This window comes from Gavialis gangeticus, unplaced genomic scaffold, assembly GCF_001723915.1.
Source record: "Gavialis gangeticus isolate Ggan-Ray unplaced genomic scaffold, GavGan_comp1, whole genome shotgun sequence".
Classification (NCBI taxonomy): domain Eukaryota; kingdom Metazoa; phylum Chordata; order Crocodylia; family Gavialidae; genus Gavialis; species Gavialis gangeticus.
The window spans coordinates 17006254-17021430 of NW_017729031.1; the positions used below are offsets into that span (position 1 = coordinate 17006254).

At 40.9% G+C, this 15177-nt stretch overlaps 1 protein-coding gene across 1 annotated transcript in view; it reads left to right on the forward strand.

The window, feature by feature from the left end:
- Positions 1 to 15177, forward strand: part of LRP1B (LDL receptor related protein 1B) — a 2002088-nt gene that overhangs the window by 1626415 nt on the left and 360496 nt on the right. Inside the window, exons 54-56 of the mRNA XM_019522796.1 lie at positions 2048 to 2235; positions 7844 to 8027; positions 10835 to 10920. Coding sequence (XP_019378341.1) covers positions 2048 to 2235; positions 7844 to 8027; positions 10835 to 10920 — 458 coding nt within the window. The remainder of the gene's footprint in view (positions 1 to 2047; positions 2236 to 7843; positions 8028 to 10834; positions 10921 to 15177) is intronic.

Sequence of the window (15177 nt, forward strand, 5' to 3'; positions counted from 1 at the left end):
CGCACAACCCTGTAGGGAAAGAAAAAATCTGTCAATTTCCTCCTCTGCTTCTCTGATTCCCCTCAGCCTGCTAACCTCCTCCTGGAGCTCCCTCACCCGCGCCTCCAGGGCCCTAAGGCGGGCACCTGCAGGACAGGTGTGGGGGTCCCCAGTCCCTGACCCCCCAGGCCTTGCTGGGCAGCTCCCGCAGGCCAGGGGGTTGGGGGACGCCAGCCCCCCCTCGGGCTCCGTCTGGGCGGAGGCCTCAGACAAGCCCCGGGAAGGCCGCGCCCCCCTGGCAGGGGCCCTGGCAGCACTCCGGGTCGACACCATCACTGGAGTTGCTGGGTATCTAGCTGAGTTCAGGTCCTCAGCCCTGCGCTAGCAGGGGTCAGCCTCTGGGCCCCTCCTGCTCACCCTCCGGTGTGAACGCCGGCGCAAACGCCGGCGCGCTCTGTTCGCACGGCTCGGGAGCGCAGCTCCCTACCGGCTCAGCAAAGAGGGATCCGGGGGGCTTCCCCTCCGGATCCGGCTCAGCTGCACCGGTCTCTCCACCCCACTTACCTTATGGGGATCAGCTGCTGCTGCCCCCGCTGCCGCTCTGTTCACCTCCGCTGCTCTCTCCTCTGCGTTGCTCCGCTCCGGGTCTGGTAAGGGGGGCACATGTGCGTACAAAACACACGTGAGCCTGTGTCCTCCTTCTCCCCACTGCTCCTAGCTCCCAAGTGCTGGAAGCTGCGTCAAACTGCGGCTTTTAAAGGCCGCGGTTTGAATTACCCGTCGCTGTCCTATCCACCAATCAGGCCTACCGGACCCACCGGAAGTGCCTGCTGGCGGTCCCGCCCCCCTGCGCTCCCCGGCTGGGGTGCCCAGCGCCTCTGGAGTCCACTACCCGAGGGTTTACCCCAGGGGTGCTCCCTGGCTTGGGGGCAGTCCCCCTAGCCCACGCCTGTTTGCACGCTCTGTTCGCGTGGCTCGGGAGCGCGGCTCCCTACCGGCTCAGCAAAGAGGGAACCAGGGGGCTTCCCCTCCGGATCCAGCTCAGCTGCGCCGGTCTCTCCATCCCACTTACCTTATGGGGATCACCTGCTGCTGCCCCCGCTGCTGCTCTGTTCACCTCCACTGCTCTCACTTCTGCGTCGCTCCGCTCCGGATTCGGCCAAATTGATTCGGCTCAGATTCGGCCAAACTGATTCGGGACAGTGATTCAAATCACCGGATCAAATCACTGGTTCCTGAATTGTCTGAATCCAAATCTGAAGTGCATACTAGTCATTTCACAGAGGCCTACTGTGGATACAAGCTTACCACTCTTTTTATTGATGCCATTCAAGTCTAATCTCTTCTCTTGTGTTAATGAATCCTCTCTTGATAGTTACATGCCATTTCATGACTCCTGGAATGAGTTGTGTGAACAATTCTTCTTCCCATTCCTTAGCATTTCATTAAGCCATTAATGTAACCATCTGCAAGTCTTCATGATGATTATAAAATATTGTGGTGATATGGACCTACTTACACCATATGTCAGGTTCAAATTCTAGTTTCAGTACTTGAACATTCACTGCTCAAATTCACTGCTCAAGATACAAGGGGTGTGTGTCTAACCCATACTTAGGCTTCAAATTAGGTGCAGCTTATAACCATTGAATCCTATTTTCATAATATTCCAGGTCAAGAATAAAATCCCATTCTTTAATGGGACCAGGATTAATGGCATGTACTCCGATGGTACTGATCAGGTAGTGCTCATTCTTCTTAGGGGAAACCAAACAGGACTTAAGGAAGATGGAATAAGAACAGACAGCATGATTAAGGGGTTTTGGGGTTTTTTTCAGGAAGTAGTAAACCTTAGATGACACCTAAAATTAAAGAATGAACGTAATAAGATTATTTTTCCATATAAACAAGAATGTTGTTATAACAAAGGTCTTATAGGATTGATCATGCATGGGACAGGTTTTGGTACCTTCAAATCATAGATTGGAACTGATCTATGAGACAATCTATTAATTCAACAGCTGATGCTGGTTCTCATTTGTGGTATTTTATTTAATTTTTTTTCCAGAACAGTCATGCAACAGTTCCTTTTTTATGTGCAGAAATGGCAAGTGCATTTCCCAAATACATGTTTGTGATAACAAAGAGGATTGTACTGATGGATCTGATGAGGGAAACTGCCACATCAATGAATGCTTGAGTAAGAAAATAAGTGGCTGTTCTCAAGATTGTCAGGATTTTCCTGTTGGTTACAAGGTTGGTGGTCCTGGCATATGGTGCAATATAATATAAATTATTAATCCATGATTATATCAAATAAAACCACAAAACCATATACGGTTTGTATCAATCAAAATGGGCACGGTAATGGCTTCAGTATCTGTTTCTATATATGTCAGACAACTAATAAGTGAATATATTGTCTGTTGGATAATAAAGATGAACATGCAATAGCAAAAATAGCATTAAAAAACCCACAGTTAATCATGCTGATTTAAACAAACCACAAACAAATTATAAAAAGTAATAAATGTGTATCTTTTCTAATAGTCAATTATGATATTAATAAACTAGAACAATACAAAATTAATAACATTTTCAGAATGTGTTTTGTACTGGAGAACCAACAACTTTCCTCTCTCTGTCAATTAATTAATTATTTTTTTTGAGAAACTTGCAAAAGCCTGTTCTCAGATTCTAAGGAAATGACCGAATATTAATTATTCTGTTAACTTGAAAATAGATACGTAGAGGCAGACACACATTCATTAAAGGCTCTGTGTGATCTGATCCCCTGTCCTAATAGTCACACCTCCTGCCATGGTACACATGCATGGCAGAAGCTGCAATTTTGGGATCAAGAACTAAAACCCAAATGTGTTCTTTCTACTTTCCGGTGGAGGGCAAACCTAGGATCATGGCAGGCTGAAAGCAATGTGTCTGCAAGTCCAAGGCTGGGCCAGTAAACAGCTGATTGTCATCCCCAGTGTTAAGGCAAATTCAAGACCCCGGTGCAGTCCATTGGCTGAAGTTGACAATCAGTTGATCTTTGGCCCTGGCCCATGACCTGACATGCATTCAATTTAAGGCACCCCACAAACAAGTTTAATTTTATCCCAACTATGCAGTTAGTCCAATAAAAGACACCACCCAAAGAACAGCTTGCCACTTGCATAAAAATGATTTTCATTATATAGCATGTAGAACATTTTGCGTATATAGAACCGATAGAACATATAGAAAATTTTTATGCCTGGTTTGCCATTTCATGGCACCGTCAATTGGGTGGCCATGTAGCATCTTTTCCATTTATGCTGTGATAAACACAGTAATCATAGCATAAATTGAACTTCTGGAGAAGACCTAAGGGTCAGATTCAATTTTGGTCAGATCTTTTTAATAGAATGAGGGAGACTTGGAACATCTCACTAATAATTATATATCATTATGCTATCACTATTGTTTGGGCCAGGGTTGTAGTGAGGGATCTGATGAGACAAACTACAATGTGAATGAATGCTTGAGTAAGAAAATCAATGGCTATGAAGACTAAAGAACTTGATCCTTCATGGATGCTTGAACTTTTTGTCTAGACTCTTAGAACTTCCAAAATGTTTGGATTGTATTTGAAAAACCAAAAACCTTAGTTTCTTTTTAGTAGTGAAAAATCTTGCCTTATTGAACTAACTTCACCTCCTTTTTTGTCCATGGATAGTAAGTTATTGTCATCCAGACCTGTTATTTATGAAATAGGGTTACAGCTGTAATAGAATCATGTAGACGTAACAGCTGTATCATAACAGCTTTTCTCAATATCCTTTGCTATTGAAACAATTGCTATAACTGTCTATGCCTAAAGGGAATATAGAGCTTAAAAAGTATACTCCTAAGTCCAAGAAGTCCTTTCTCCCCAATTCAAAAAGTTTATTTGAAGGTAAAATCAAAAATATAAAAGGAAAAACCTACAGTACATGATCTGTAACGTTTTTGCTTTAAGAAATGTTTTTGGTTTATAAATAGATGCTGGGCATTTGTTACTCCTTCCTCCATGCAGTTGTGGTCTAAAGCATGGAGAACAACAACTTGTTAGCCCACAATCAGAAAGAAGGAGGGGTGGTACGTTAGAGACTCCTGACTCTTCAAGGCTGGACCTATCTCATAGTAAAATAAACTCAGCAAAATAATAATTTGTTGTTTCTAATAGGGCAACAGTTAAAGAAGCTATAATCAGAATGAGCATACCTTTGAGCTAAGTAAGATAGGACCACAGAGCAAAACATGATTCACATCCTGTTGTGTTTACAGTCTAATGCCAGAAAGATGTAAGAAGTATCTGCAACAGATTTATGGTTAGAAAATGGTATTTAGAAGTGTGCTTTTGGAGGTTGTCTTGCAGGTGAAGTAGATATTCATTAAAGTAATACATATATCTAATTCTAGACATAGAATTGTTTGCATTACTCTGACCTGACTGTGTATCAATAAAATGTACCTATTATCAAGTGGCAAGGTTGTGGTTAGTCTGAGGGTTTAGATCTACCTGGAACAAGGTATCTGGTCATACATTCAGCACCAACACAAACAATCAGAGGATGCAGGGCAGAGAAGGAAAAGGAAACAATTATGTGTATTTACATAGATAAATATCAGACGTTCTTCTTGGGCATTATTCTAATGTCATCTGTTGGTCAGCTGTCTCTGTGCATGACTACAGGACTGAGCATTGAGATTAATGGACTACTTGTGTCAGGATCAGAGAAAGTACATAGCCGCTTGAGGGAAAAGCAAGCAAGTCATTGATGGACTAGCTCATTTATACAGAGGGAGATATGGGCATTTTTGGTAAGGTGTTCCCTGTCTACTTACCTACGCTGATCTTCTGAGGAGCCTTAACTGTAAACATGGGATGTAAACATTGGCCTACGTTGAGCAGTGGCCAGGCAGAAGTTGCTGCTTGGAGCAGGGGAAAAGTGGCTGGTGGGGGCAGGTCTGGAGTGGGTAAAGCTGGCCATGGTCAGGGCTAGGGCTCTACGCTGTTGGCAGTGGTGGGGAGGAGCCACAAGGTGCGTGGACTCCAGGCTGTTGCACAGAGGGAGGTGCTGACTGGGGCACAGCAGCCTTCCAGAACTGCCTAAGTGTCCTGCAGTCCCAAATAATTGCCCACCCCTGTTATAGACTAACTAAATTGGAGATGTACAAGCTTTCTTGATCCCAAGCACACTTCACCTCTTCAGATGCTCAGGCTTACAAAAGCTTATGCGTCACTAATTTAATTAGTCTATAAAGTTTCTCTCTATCCTATCATCTATCTAAACTGGCACAGGCTACCATAGTTTTGTCCAAAAAAAGCCAAAAAAGAATAATAGCTGAAGTCTAGTATCATGGAAGGTGGCAGCCCAGACAATTTTACAGGTAAAGTTACACAAATTGTACATGGTGGTTTGATCAGTGGCTACATCCAGTGCCTTCATGGTTGTAGTCTTCAGGAATACAAGAGGATGTATAGACTATGATAGAAAACTTTCCATTTAAAGGCTGGGACTTTTCCTAAATCCAGACTAATGAAGTACTCTATCCCCATTCAGTCCTTTAGAGTCAATATGCCAATAACTGGAAGACCACATGTTGTCTTAAGGCCGAAGTTCACTGCTTTAGATAACAGTGAAAGAGATCCCATACCTTTTCCCCTGCAAGCATTTATCAAGGCTAAGTACAGACATTTGCGGTAGTTAAATCAGGTTCAGAATGGCCTCCCAATTTAAACTTAGATCGTCTCAGTGCAAACCTTATGCTTACCGATTCAGTCTCAGTGATCAGCAATCAGTTTAAGCCTGTAACTGTACAGACGTTCCATGCATACAAGCTAGTCTAAAAAATGTGGAATCCAGTTTAAGATAAATGTATATTGATGTAGTATAAAACATATTTGATTTAGATCAAACTGGTGGGTGGAACTTTTTTGTACACTTTCTCTGCACAGCCCCATGTCTAGGAAAACCCAGCCACTGGCCCCAAGCTATGGAGCTGCTTTTTTAACCTCCTCTCCTGCACTGAGCTATTTCTTGCCTTTCAGCCATATGCTCCCCCCTGGAGCAGCCACTCGCCCATCCCACAAGTTGCTCTGGATGCAGCTGCTTCTATCAGTGTTCACCACAGCCAGAGCCAAGCAAGTCAGTCCTTGTGTGGGGAGAGGTAGGAAGTATAATGGTGTAGGTTCGTTGGGAGGGTTGGGGAGCTAAACATAACCCCTGGTCCCTCAAACTCCCCCATGCATCCTGCAGGCCTCCCTGATCCTGCCATACACTCTCAGACCCCAGCAAAACCTGACAGTTCATGCTGCCCCTGCACCTTCAGGTCACATCTGCTTCCCTACCCTTCATAGCTCATGCCTGTCCCCCCACCCATGTGCAGGTCATGTCTCCCTGCCCCCCCACCCATCCCTTGGGTTGCACCTGCCCTCTCATCCTACCCACAAGTAGTGCTGGCCCCCACACACCACCCACTGGACTCAACTACTCTTGCACCCCTCACAGGTTAGGTCTGCTCCCCATTCTCTGTTGGACTCCTGATGCCCTCCAACCTACTTGCCCTCAAACCCCCTCCCTGTAGCCCATCCTGACTTATCTGGTACTGATCAGCCATTTTGAACCAATTTGACCTCCTCCTAATACCTCTGAATATCTGTATTTAGCCCCTGAGTGTACTTCAAGGCAAAAAAGTTGATACTGTTATTCAGAACCAAATCAAGCCTTCAGAGGATGTATTCTCTTCTGCCTACCCCTATGGCAACTGTCTTTTCTAATTTACAGGAGCATAAAGTGGTCTTGCCTCAGATCACTGGGCTATAAAGATAGTTCATGTGGCATTTTCTATTTATTTTCAGTTCTCTAATCCTGTAGTCCTTATTCCCAATTCACTTCAGGCTAAAAAGATATCTCAGTGCACTAGCAAGATTATGAGAAGACCAGTCTTGTTTGTAGTCCAAAGGGCTTATATCTGAAAGCCATCCCAATTGTTTTAGTGAAAGCTGTAAGTAAACGATTACTACTAAGTCAGCTCAGGGATCTTCCAGCACAAGTGTGAAAAAAAATCTATCACTACTTTCATAGTTGGAAGAGATGAAAAAAGCAATACTTTATTGAAAACCTGGAGAGGATCTTCCACTTAATTTAATAATGACTCCTTGTGTTTAGGCAAAAATTGTTGGCTAGACAAATTACAAAGGTAATTTGTTCAATTGCCATTCATGCAGAATAGGTGAAGCCTGGCAAGCTGTGAGGCATAGGTGAATGCCATGTGAACTGGAAATCCAAAGCAGGTATTTGCTGAAGCTTGAGGGTGAGCAATGATGCCATAAATCATGGTACTAAATGTTTCCTATTACAGAAAGATTCTTGATGCTGTGGAATCAAGAACTGATCCTCTTAACTTTATTCTGAAGTCAGTTTTAGTAACCCAACAAATTGCCCTTGCTTTTGGTAGAGTAAGTAACCATTTTTTTTAGACCATGTATCTTACATGTTTGGCATTCTAGTTAAGTCTAAATGTTGACTCTTCTTAAGCCCTTAAATCACTAAATAGCTGTAATTAAATAGAAAAACAGGAAGGCCTAATACTTCTTTAAGAAACATTAACAAAAATTAATGTACCATTTGAGAATTTCAGGTTACAGAACAAAGTTTTCTTAACATTAAAACAGTGAGTCATGAAGGTTCTTCTAAAGGTATGCCATTGTTAAGAGTGTGGCAAGGGAAAATGGAACAGGCTTAAATTGCTGATCTTTTGAATTCATTCTGAGTAAATTATGGCACACAAAAATTTACACTAATAATATAGAGTGAACTTTCCTGTTTTTCTTTCTCAGTGCAAATGCTGGCCTGGATTCCGGCTGAAGGATGATGGTAAAACATGTGTAGACATTGATGAATGTTCAACTGGCTTTCCCTGTAGCCAGCAATGCATCAATACATATGGAACCTACAAATGTTTGTGTGCAGATGGGTATGAAGTACAACCTGATAACCTAAATGGTTGTAAATCTCTTTCAGGTATAATATTTTATGTAAAGTTATTTATGAAATCTGTATTCCATTAACTTTTTACTATTTTAAGTCTGAAATCTGTATTGGTATGGGATTTCTGCTGAATAACAAACTATTGATTAGCAAAATGAAGATATTCTCTTTTCTGTCAGAAAAAGAAATATACATTCACTGCAAACAGTTTAAAAGTAAGAATAGGTTCTGTATTTATCATTTGTTCTGCTCACATGCTTTGTCAGATTACGGTAGTGTGAATTACTGAGTCTGCAAAAGTCAATGGGAAATTTTAGAAACAGAAAAGAAAAACACCACCTTATATTCCCTGGTTTATGGTTACATGATAATGGTAAAACATTACAGGTAATTACTGTGCATTTTTTAAAAATCTTGCTGATGCTTTAGCTTCCATTTCCCCAGTATTTTAGTGTAGAAAGTTAAACATGAAAAAGAGGTAAAAGACAATATTATGATCTTTGCTGTCTAGCAAAAACCTAATTCACAATAGAAAGCATCACTATCACATTATTGCTAGACAGCATAGGATGGTTGTTTGTTTTGGGCAGGATGCACAAGAAAGTTGTATGTATAGAAAAAAAACTGAGTTATCTCTTTATTTGCTCTGTACATGTTAGTTCCTGACATATGTCAGCTAATCTGATTATACTGAGTCAGCGTACTAAGGAAAAAGAGGTCAACGATTGTCAATAGGAGGATTGGGAGGTGTTGGTTATAAGCCTTTCCCATCCAGAAGCAGAACATACTGTATCCCTCTTCTGCTAAACTCTTCCCAACATGCTGGAAATCCTCTTATCTATTGTACAAGTAGATAGCCTCTTTATGTCCTGACCACCTCCCTCCAGCCAGGTTTTTCCAATACTAGTCCACTTTGTGTCTCAAAGGCAGGAAGTCCTGGTCTCCTAAATTTCAGAGCGTCTTGTCACTGCTGCTTCTCTGAGAATTGAGAGGAATATTAAAGAGGCGCTTCAAAGACAGGGGATCTGATTTATTTGGATCTCATCTTTTACAGGGCGCTTATAAACTTAAAGAATATATATCAGTCACATGAAAGGAAGGGTTGGACCAGAAAATAGGAAGAAATGTGTACTAAAATTGTGTTGAAAGAGTTAAGGAGAAGTCACCACAATCACAGCTATCAGAGCTGTAAGAGGAATTGCCAACCTGTTGGAGGCCCAGCTACCAGTTACTGTAACCTAAAATATGACCTTCACCCCACCAGGGTGGTTTGTCTCCATAAGCCTACTTGGAAGGCTAATTTAGTGATATTTCAAACATCTAAAATGTGGGGGATGTTCTATAAATTAAATTGGAAAAGTAGATGAGCTGTAAAAGTGGTTGTACATTGATTTTGAAGTGGTTGTACATTGTACAGCACACTATTTTCATACATGTTTTCACTGTTTTTATAAGCTGATATCAAGATTAATTGATTTATTCATTTATAATATTAATCATTCTCTATTTAGTCTTTCTGATTGGTCTTCAATCAAACATTAATAACAGTTAAGATAAAAAGAGAAAATGAGCTTTTACTGCTCTGTATGTCATAGGTGTTTGAATCTATGAATGGAAAAGTGGAATAAACATTTAAAGAAATCTGGGAATGAGACAATGAAATCTGGGTTAAAGAAATCTGGGAATGATAAAATGGGGGGGGAGAGGGGTGAAGCTCACAGAGCTCCAGTAATAGTGAATTAAGACGGTCAGAGGCAGTTTTTTTCCCTGTTTGCTGACTTATGAAAGCCTTTGAAACATCACATGAAATGCCATCAAATTGCCTTTTGTGTGCAACAGCAGTGCACAGTGATAAACAGTTACTGCAGAGACATCAAACATATGGCGCATGGGTCAAATCCAGTCCATGGAGCCACTGCATCTGATATTAAAGGAGGGTAAGAAAGGGATATGCCACAGAATCTGAGCCCTCAGGCCCCAGGGGACGTAGTCATTGGCAGCACTTGAGCAGCCCCAGTCACGCTCTGGTTACTTTGCTTGTTGCTACTGCCATGGTCTTAACTCACTGGCAGCCAGCGCCCACTGTGTGCCCTGTGCTGGAGCCAGAGCTTGAGTTGTCACCATGGTGTGAGGCATGCAGCAGCAGTAGCTTCAGCTCCAACTTGAATCGTGCAGCAGCAGCTGGAACTGTCACCATGTGCCCCAAATTAGAGTCAGAACTGCTGCTGCCACTGCTGCATAGCAAGCTGCCACTATGTCCACTGCTGCTGGGTCCAGCCTGCAAGGGGCTCCCTGGTTTGGATCCAGGCCAGGGACAAAGGTGAGTTTGAAACCTCAGAGTTATTGAAATGAAATATATTTTTTCAGTCTGTATTATCAATAATATAGTCTCAAGATTATATTATATTATATTATATTATATTATATTATATTATATTATATTATAATCTGTCACACAATTTGAAATTTCCATAGTCTCTATTACTATTATTTATTACCTGATCTTTAAAGATCAAAATAACTCATGTAAAATGCTCTTTACATTCAGCTTGGACTTCAAATGATCGTTCATTTTAAAATGGTTCCTCTCTCTATTATAAAGGCAAAATTAAATCACATTGAAAGATATATACTAATTGACTGCTTTGTTCATTTTTATACTGCATCATTGATTGTTCTTGGAACATTTGAATGTTTTAAATATTTCTTTCATTCATACCATTGGTTGGAGCATGTAACATTTTATTTTTCAAGCCCATCCGTATTTCAGCATTATATTCCTGAATTTCCATAAATTAACTTAAAAGCTAGTCTAATATATTCTTTCTTCTGGGGTTTAGATGAGGAACCTTTCTTAATTCTGGCTGATCATCATGAAATAAGAAAAATTAGCACTGATGGATCCAACTACACTTTGTTGAAACAGGTATAATCATAGTAACATGCTCTAAGTTTAATTTTAAAAGTCTTATTAGTCTTTAAAATGTGCAGTTGAAAGAGAGCTAATTCTACAATTGGCACTGTAGGTATCACAGAACAACTGCAATATCCTCATATATACAATCATTTTACAATTTCTTAAACTGATTATTGTCTGTTATATTGACTTGTATTAATACTCAGGCAGTTGTTCCTTGAGTCATTCTGAATTCCAAAGTGATTATCAGCAGTGTATTGCATTACTTATTATCCTGTCCTCTTCCAACACTTATTTACAACCTGTGTATTTTTAGCTTTAAAAAAGAGAGATGATTATCTCTGCATGTATTACTAGTCTAATTACTGTCAGAATCCAAATTTATTTTTATTTAGCCCTGCAATTTATAAAAAGATCAAAGATTTTCTATATTGTAAATTATTCCGACATATACATACCTCAAAGTATTAAAATTTAGTCTAAATTATTGTAAACATACCAGAAGAAAACTTTCTTAATTTCTGAGAAAAAACTTCCAAAAAAGAAACACAGATACCTACTAAATATAGAGCTTTTGTTTCAGCACTTTTCTGCTTTGATGCCTTTATGCTTCACCCAAGTGTAGTTACTTGCCATAGATCATACTTTGAAAATCTGTTTTTCATAAAAATGAGTTACTTGTTGGAGAACTAATTGTATAGTTACAAAAATACTTGAAAATCCTCAGTAGAGATTAGCAGCAGCAATATGCAGAGCCATGATTTCTTCTGACTGCATGTGACAGAGAGCCATATGCTCTAACATCACAAGGAAAAGTATTCAATTTTCAAATAGCACTATTTACCAAAATAACTACCTTTTATTAAACACTTGGCCCCTCTGGAGCTCTATTTGTGAGCATAGCAAATATGATGTTGAGTTTTTCATACTCTGAAATTCTTCTAAAGAACCTAGGCCGATCACTGCCTTGAGAACGGAACGTAAGAACTGTGCTTTAGATTAAATACAGATGATCAGGAAGCCCGAGATGGAATTGATCAAACCTTCGCTGGTTTCTCTAAGCTGCCAAGAATAGATCAGGAGGGAACAGAATGTACGTTCCATCACCTGGGAGGGGAAGCGGGCACTGGGCACAGGGATGCCAGCACTGGCTCACAGCAGCAGGCTGGGAGTGCTGCTGCATGCCTCCCAGCATGCCAGACACAGCCGAAGACAGTCAAGCCCAGCCAGTCCGCAGGGTACATCTGACTGGCTGCTGGGCACATTCTCCCCTTCCCCCACATCAGCTGCAGGGCAGGGGAAGCCGGCAGAGTCTCTCCTCAGCCCTGCCCATTGCCACAGCTGCTGCAGTGGTGTGGGGTGGGGGGCATGAGGGAGAGGCAAAGGCACCTGCTCCCGCCCTGGCCCCCCGACCCAGCCAGAACCACTGGGGGGGGGGTGCCTTGTGTAGTGGGGGCTTACTCTGCTTCCATGCTGACTGGCCCAGTGGGGCTGTGTTCTGTGTGGACAAAAAACATCCTTTTTTCAGTTTTAAACGTACTACAAGTTTCATTTTGTTGACCCATGGATCTTGCACTGTCAGAGAGAGTAACTAATAAATCCCTATTGACTTTCTCTTCGCCATTCAGTATTTTGTAAATCCTTGTCATATAATCCTCTCAAGTGACTATTTAATTGGAGAGTCCTGGACTCTCTACTCTCTTCTCATATGGAAGCCCCTCCATATCACTAATCTTCCTTGTTGCTGTTCTCTGTACTTTCTCTAGTTCTTCTGTATCCTTTCTCATATGTGGAGACGAGAACTGGGCAGAGCGTTCAAGGTATAGCCGCACAATGGATTGATAAAGGGGCATAATGATACCCTGTTTTGTTTATGATTCCCTTCCTAATAATCCCAAACATTTTCTTTGCCTTTTTGATGGCTGCTGAGCACTGAGGTGATATGTTTAATGAACTGCCCACAATGACTTCCAGATCTCTTCCGTGTGTGGTAACAGCTTATATATAGCCCGTCATAATGTAGGTATAGTGCGGGTTATGTTTGCCCAGGTGCCTCACCTTACATGTATTAACATTGAATTTCTTCTGCCATTTAGTGGCCCAATCACTCGGTAGGGCCAGATTCTTCTGTAGTTCTTTATCACTTGTTCTTTATCATTTTGAATAATTTTGTTTCATCGGCGTATTTGGCCACCTTGTTGTTCACCCCCTCTTCCTGATCATTTTTTAATATGTTAAACAGAATTGGTCTCAACACAAACCCTTTGCTCTTTTCTTTGCTGATAGATTTGAGTCCTAGAAATTCCTAATAGGCCAAAGAGCAACAATAGAGTGCTTCCCAATAGGTGTTATTGGCAGCTGTACTTCCTCAGTCTTCATCAGACTATTAGGGGCAACTCCAAATAAGAAGGACATTTGAATTTTGGTTCCTCTGTTATCATATAAGTCCCCACATTTCACCAGTCCGAGTGGTTGAAACTGCTGCTTTTGAAGATATTGGCCTTTGCTCTCAAAATGATTGTGTCTTTAAAGCAGTCTAGATTTTAAAAGAGGGAAGGAGGCTGAGCCGTCATAACATTTGAGGTATCTTCCTCTTGAGGCTATCTTTTTTGTCTTTGCCTCTCACTCCATGTATCCTCGGGAGATCATTGATTTGCCAGGTTCCTCCTCTTTTTTAGGCACTGAGAAGAACAGCAAACAGACAGAGAGTAGACCTGTCTGTCAAATGAGAGCAACCACTCTCCTCTACCACTATGATCTGTGCTTCTGTAGCTTAACCACTCAATAAAATCTCAGAAGAAAAAGAGCAAGACATAGGATGTAGTTCACTGCCCATTTGTTTGCTATGCAGCGTTTTCCAGATCAGTACTAGCTCTTTTCCCTGTCTTCCACACATTGCAATTTATTTGGCAAATGCAGCGTGTATACTTCTTTGTCCGCGCCTGTCTGCTCTCTCAGCCATCAAACTATCTGGGCTTTCCCTAGATACATGGAAGACCTAAAAAAAAAAAAAAAGAAAAAGACGATTGCATACACCTTTCTATTGGGTTTATTATTTTCTTCTCTGACTCAGAATCAAACTTAACCTTCATCATCAAATATTTTTGAATGTTAACAATTTCCTCAGTATTTTAGAAGTACCTATCAATGCTGCTTTTTAAAGTCCCCATAATCTTATATAATAAAACTGATTTCCATTTTATACAGTGGCCTTAAAAATCTTCGTTTTGGAATCTAGTGCATCACAATGCATTTTATTTGTTAGTCTTTTTTCATGCATTTGCAGCTGAACAGTCTTATCAAATGGAAAAGAAAAATCCATCATGAAGTACTCTCCCTCCTTTTTTATAACTATCATATCTGGTCTTCTAGAATATACTTCCTGAACAATAGTTATTGAATAATCACATAATATTATAGGCATTTACTCTCTATAATTTTATCTGTCCTATTATGGTAATGCTTCTCTCTTTGTACCATATACTTCTTGCAGAACACTTAATACACAATATTGCCAGTTTTGTCAACTATACTTTGTACTCCAGCCAGCTAGGTGCACCTTCTCATAATACAAGTATTAGTCCCTGGAGTCTGACCATGGATTATGTATTCTGGATTTACATCTTTCCTACTAGCTTTGCTTTTAACATACCTCACTGGACTAGCCTTTCCGGTGCTTTGTTTCTTTTTTCAAGTATCTTCTGACAAGCCACTTATAATTTGTCACTTTCATCTCATGATTTTTTGTTTAAAAAACACAACAACAATGCGACAAGAAAACCCCCCTTTCAATGTACTCTTCCCCCCCACCCCCTGCCCCATCTATTTCTATTCATATCTCTTAATGTTGTTTTTTCTAATGACTTACTTTTAGCTGGACTATATTCCACATTTGGTTTTGAAATCTGATACAAGATCTTGACACTTCTATTTCTCATACAGTTTACTGCTAGGGACCTACCGAATTCATGGCAGAAGTAGAGTGCATGGTAGCTCCTTTAATCTTTCATGTTCCCCCACGTGCATCTCACGTGTGCAGGAGAACTTGCAGTTGCCACAGAGCATCTCACTTTCACCATGAATTTGGTCAGTCCCTACCTATTGATATTACATGTTCTTGTTGCTATCCCACAGTATAAAGAGTTGTTCTCGACCATTTTCCTCCACCTTCCTATCAAAATATATTAACTCATTTTGAGTTGATATTCATTATCTTATTCAGTGCTGTCTGTCACCCAATTTATCTCACATGGCAGAGACCTGTTC